Source organism: Oryx dammah, unplaced genomic scaffold (genome assembly GCF_014754425.2).
Source record: "Oryx dammah isolate SB20612 unplaced genomic scaffold, SCBI_Odam_1.1 HiC_scaffold_11, whole genome shotgun sequence".
NCBI lineage: Eukaryota > Metazoa > Chordata > Mammalia > Artiodactyla > Bovidae > Oryx > Oryx dammah.
The window spans coordinates 22,675,000-22,680,999 of record NW_024070195.1 but is presented as its reverse complement, the minus strand read 5'-3'; the positions used below and the strand labels follow the sequence as shown (position 1 = coordinate 22,680,999).

General features: G+C 42.6%; 1 protein-coding gene across 1 annotated transcript; it reads right to left on the bottom strand.

Annotated features, from left to right (window-relative positions):
- Nucleotides 1-270: 270 nt before the first annotated feature.
- LOC120869751 (olfactory receptor 6Q1-like) lies at nucleotides 271-1,227 on the bottom strand. Its single transcript, XM_040249027.1, has one exon. The coding sequence runs from the start codon at nucleotides 1,225-1,227 to the stop codon at nucleotides 271-273; it is 957 nt and encodes a 318-aa protein (XP_040104961.1).
- Between the last annotated feature and the right edge of the window lie 4,773 nt (nucleotides 1,228-6,000).

Genomic DNA, 6,000 nt, shown 5'->3' with positions numbered 1-6,000 from the left:
GGCTCCTGCGCCTAGAGCCTGTGCTCCAGAATGAGAGAAGCCACTGCTGTGAGAAGCCAGTGCGCTGGCAAGAGCAACCCCTACTTGTTGCAACTAGAGAAAGGCTTCGCGAAGTAATGAAAACAGTGCAACCAAAAATTAAAAAATAAATAAAAAGCTAAGCTTAATGATTAAAAAAGCTGCCTTGCACAGGTAGAAGTCAATGACTAGGAGTTATTTTCTGCTGGATATCCCACCAGCTTTGCTTTCTCTGCTTCTCCTGTGGCTCCATCACTTTGTCTCCCCACTTGAGTGGTAGACCTTTTTCATCTGGGACACCAAGACTTTCAGATCTTCCTTGACATCCTTGTTACGGAGTGTATAGATGAGAGGATTGAGAAGGGGAGTGATGACTGAGTAGAAAATAGCCACAATCTTGTTGATACTTGACTCATACTTAACTGCGGGGCGGACATACATGAATATGAGAGTGCCAAAGTAGATGGTGACCACGGAAAGATGAGCTGTGCATGTGGAAAAGGCCTTCCATCGTGCAGCAGCGGAGGCCATGGCTAGAACTGTGGCCAGGATGTGGGCATAGGAAGCCATGGTAAAGACCAGGGCCCCTAGGATAATGACAGTGCTAAAAGCATAGCCCGCGGCTTGGATGGCATATGTGTCTGTGCAAGAAAGGCGGAAAATCTGGTCAGCGTCACAGAAGAAGTGGTTGATCTGGTTGGGGGTGCAGAAGGAGATCTGTGTAAGGAGGAATGAAGGGAACATGGGGCAGAGGAATCCCACACACCAACAGATGCCAGCCAGGGTAACACACGTGTGAGGGCTGAGCAGCAGTGGGTAATGGAGTGGTCTGCAGATGGCCGCATAGCGGTCATAGGCCATGATGGTGAGAAAGAAGAGTTCTGCGGCAGCCAAAGAGAAGAAGTAGTACTGGGTGGTGCAGCTGGGAACTGAGATGACCCCTTGGGAACTGAGAAAGTTGGCCAGCATTTTGGGCACGGTGACTGTGGTGTACCAGAGCTCTACCAAGGAGAGGTTGCAGGTAAAGAAGTACATAGGAGTGTGGAGGCGCCCGTCCAGGGCCACAATGAGCACAATGAGCCCATTGCCCACCAGGGATAAGAGGTAGACCAGGAGGAAGAGGGAGAAGAAGAGCAGCTGCAGACGTGGAGAGTTGGAAAATCTCATGAAGATAAATTGAGTGACCAAGGTGCAGTTGGCTTTCTCCATTCAGCCTCGTGGGTCAGCTGGGCATGGAGAAGACATATGAAGATCTTAGATGTCTTAAGTTACATGGTTTCCTCTCCAGCTTTATCCCACCATCTGGACTCCACACACTCCCAGTATTCCTTTTAATTCACTCTTTGACTGCCTCAGAGCTTCTCCAAAGCAGAGTAGTCTACTTCTTCAAAAGTAGGGTTACTAAATATTCAAGACGTTCTCTCTTTCTTCTCATTGAAATAGGTCCTAAAATGCCACATTTCCCAGGAATTCTCTTTAGAACGATTAGAGGAGAGGACTCGGCTGTGGCTCTAACTAGAGTGAACATGGAGCCATGCTGTCCCCAAGCATAGGTTGAATTGCATATAATTGTAGATGTCAACTTTTTTGGACTTCAAACCAGGAAGTTCATATTATTTAACTTAATATTTCCAAGGATTGGTTAGTGTGTATCCCTGAGCTCTCTGATCCCAAGAATCTTTAACCTTCAGACTTGCAGAAGATATGGGATTTTACTGATCTTCTATCTGCCTGCTCTGGACAGTAGCTGTCTTTTGCCATCAGATCTCAGAAGGTGGGGAGTAGTGAGTGTGTTTCCCTTTGTACGGATTCCAGCACAAGACTGGATAGAGGCCCTTCATGGAGACTCTGTTTCTGAGAATCAAAGGCAGAGTAGGAGAGATCTTCTTGCTCAGTGGAGGGTAAGGAGTGGAATATAGTTTAACGTGAAGAGTAAATGTAGGCTTGGATTCCCAGATGTGAATGTGGGGATGGGTTAAGATCCTTGAGCTGAACTGAACTGAACTAAGATCCTTGAAAGGAAACAACTGTTATAGATATGTGCTTAAATCCAAACTGATCACAAAAGCAAGCCTCAGAGGATACTCAGGTTTGTATAGCTGAAGTTCATTGGGATGGATGAAGGTGATAGCACTGACATTATTGAGACATGAGTTTTACATATTTTCCACATTTTGCAGGTTTCTTCATTTGAAGTGCTCTAAAAATGGAAATGTCAAATATATTCAACATTAGGAGTAAGATTAATTATGCTATACATTAAAATACATGAAATAAAAATACATGAAAAATTGTTTTGACACAATGTAAAGGTATGATGCAAAATCTAATATGCAATATGATCTGATATATATGCCCAAGATATCAGATTACCAGTGACTTCTTAAATGTAAATTTTTGTGTCACCACTTTATAATAAATACACTTTCAGTATCAAGAGGGATATTTTATTTTGGTATTAAAATATTTATTTTATTTTGATGTCAGAAATAAGTTAGTTGATAAAGATCCTTCAGGCTGCAACCAAGTCCTGGCATAGCTGAATAAACAAATAAATATTAAAAAAGAAATGCATTGAGTTAAGAAAAACTAGAAAAAATTGATAAGTATTAAAAAGAAATTGAGAATCATCTGAATATTTTCCACTCAGTGTGAGAAACATTATTTATATTGGAATGTTAACTTTTGAAATATTTTATTTTCACTTATGTATTTATACACACGTACACAAACACACACACAAAGACAAATGCACACTTGAAACCATAAAAAGAAATTTCTGAACTCCTCATCCTTTACTTTCCATTCTTCCACTACCATCTCCTGATTCAGGCTTAGTACCATCTCCTTTGTTCATGACGCTACCACCCATCAGCTTTCCCATGCTGCAAATATGGATTCATGTTCAATGACTCCCTTCTTCCCCTCTCTCTTTCTCTGCCCCCATGTCAATACTTACTCAAGTGCTTTGTGATATATCTGTTTATGTCTATTTTTCTACTATTAAACCTCACCTCCTTGAAGTTGGGAGCTCTACATTATTCAAGGTTTTATTCTCAAAACCTAGGATACAGCATGGAAGACAGAGCAGTAAAAACTAAGTGTCAGGTGGAGGAATGAATAGATACACCATCAAAGCTGCTTGCTAATTGTTACCCAGCTTCTTTCTCTTCCAAAGTGTCCAGAATTCCCTGCCAGATGGATTTTCCTGGACACAGTTTTCATTCCATCATTCTTTTGCCTATGGCACAGTGATTTCTATAATACTATATATCAGGTTCCAATTCCTTGGCTTGGCATTCTTTTGCAGACCCTGCAACATGTGTTCTATACCACCTGTCTAAGAAAGTGTGTTTTTAAGTTTGTCGGTAGGATTTTTCCTATTTCCCCAGAGCTCATTCTAAATACAAACTTTCTGTGTCTGTTTTCTCCCAGTAAGAACTGCTGAGAGACTTACGTCAGAAGAAAGAACTCTTCCTCTCCACTCTCTCCAGCCCCCAATTTTTACTTATCTATGAATACCATTGAGCTTCTGACTTCAAGGAGCTCACGTCTAATTGTAGAAATCTAGATATAAACAGATGTATCATGAAAGTGTTATAAACATGGGCTAGTCAAAGGAAACCACCGCAGTTGAAGGATCTGACTTTTTAGAAGCAGGGAAAAGTTTCACAGAGAAGGTCAAATTCAACATCAGTCTTTATGAATACAAAGGAGTTTTTAGGTATCAAAGAGCAGGGTGTTTGCAAATTCACGGAGGCATGAACTGAACACTGAGGAGTTCCCTAGGGCTTTGCTTAAGGTGGAGCTTCCCTGGTGGCTCAGACTGTAAAGCGTCTGCCCGCAATGCAGGAGACCCGGGTTCGATCCCATGGAGAAGGAAATGGCACCCCACTCCAGTACTCTTGCCTGGGAAATTCCATGGACTGAGGAGCCTGATAGGCTACACTCCATGGGGTTGCAAAGAGTCAGACACAACTGAGCGACTTCACTTTCACTTTGCTTAAGGTGAGGGCTGGGTCATTTTTGTGGGGAAGGCAGGGCTTGCTTGCATGGACAGGCTATCTCCATCTCTGACCTTCCAACAGTCTTCTTGCCTAAGTCAACTCCCTTCTTTCCTTGAAGGAAAAGCGAGACCTGCAGAGAAAAGACACTGACTTCTGATTTCCTCACTGGTTGCTCACCCACCAGCAGATATTGATGGGGCTAGGGGAGGAGGTTTGGGAGAGGTGATGCGGTGAGACCTCTGGGCAGAGAAGAAATAGATCTTGCTTCCTTGAATTACTGATTTCCCAGTGGAATGAAGACGAATCCATGTGTAGGTACAGGCTCTAGAGTCAGGGTTATAGAGAGTTGATGCATTTGGGCCCATACTGGGTCATCGGGCAAAGAGTTTGGGGCATCAGGAATTTTGTATGAGGCTCTCAGTTGGGAGTCAACTGGCAAGATGAAACTGAGTGGATGGCCAAGGCTTAAGGGAGCTGCTCAACTTCTGTTTAAATTACTTCAGCTTGAGCCAAAGTTCCAACCAAGAAGAGGATGCAACCTTATCAGCATATTGATCCTCTTCTTCCTTATCTGCCTGACCAGAAAAAGTAGATACAGGGAGAGGGGTCATGTGAACAGACCGGGCTCTCTCCCTTTTACTGCTAGTAGAGGGCAATGGCAACCCACTCCAGTATTCTTGCCTGGAAAACCCCATGGACAGAGGAGCCTGGTAGGCTGCAGTCTTTGGGGTCGCTACGAGTTGGACACAACTGAGCAACTTCACTTTCACTTTTCACTTTCATGCATTGAAGAAGGAAATGGCAACCCACTCCAGTGTTCTTGCCTGGAGAATCCCAGGGACAGCGGAGCCTGGTGGGCTGCCATCTATGGGGTTGCACAGAGTCGGACACGACTGAAGCGACTTAGCAGCAGAGCTAGTAGAGCAAATCTAGGACTGGCTGTTGGCTGGGGTTATTAAAAAGGAACATTGATATAAAAATGTGATTGGAACAAAAACTAACAGGGATTTGTGTGCAAAGATTCACCCTAATAGAAGCAAAGGAAAAGTAAATGTCTTAATAGCCAGAGAACACTTTGAAACATAAGCATGACTGACAAATCAGGGAATCTGACTCAGGGATCATTAGGCAATTGGTGACCCAGTGGAAAGGGAAGCAGTAAACAGAGCCCGGTGTATGGCAGTAACCATAAAAATACAACTGCTGTACATTTATAATCCATACATTGAGTCTTCTTAGTACTATATACATATATCAGCAATCACTGATGCACATTTAACATTTAGAGAATCTAAAGGTTGGGAGCCATTTTAGGCAGCTTTCCTTATTTAGCCCCAAACCCTAGATTCCTTTCTGCCACAGTGCCTTTACTCATGCTTGGCATCCTCTCCTGTGTTTCGTAAAACAGCAACCATTCTTTTTGATTCATTTATGAAGTCTCAGCCAAATGTTCTAGTCCAGGGACTAGTGAAAAACTCCTGAATTCTTACTGTTCAGAGAGCTATACAGTTCAGAAGAATGGCAACTGGACCTGGAAATTCTGATGCAATAAACTTCACCTACAATAAGTGTTCCGCAGCCCAGAGAGGAAGGGGTTTGGAACAATCTCATCTCTTTTCATCCATGCTGGATTCTGAACAACAGAACTGACAGCAGCATATTTATATTTTATCTTTGTACCCTGGAACCAGTGTTCACAATACTATTGTTTTTCCCTGTATAAATCTATAATATTCCTTACTGTATTTTATTTTCCAGGATGGGAATGACTGAGAATGTATAGGTGGTGTAAAACAGACTCTATGCTTCCATAAACTTTGTGGTCAAATAAGTAGTGGTCCCCTTCCTCCCACCATCAAGAGGCTGTGCTTGTAGTTGCTGGTATCACAATATTTATGCCTAGAATTTGGTCCAGGAATTAAGAAATGGCATCTATCATCTATCATTTGGTCATCTTAAAGAATTCATTTAATTT

Bases quoted from the DNA above. Each gene is read 5' to 3' on its own strand.
- LOC120869751 (XM_040249027.1), bottom strand. From the start codon at position 1,227: ATGGAGAAAGCCAACTGCACCTTGGTCACTCAATTTATCTTCATGAGA.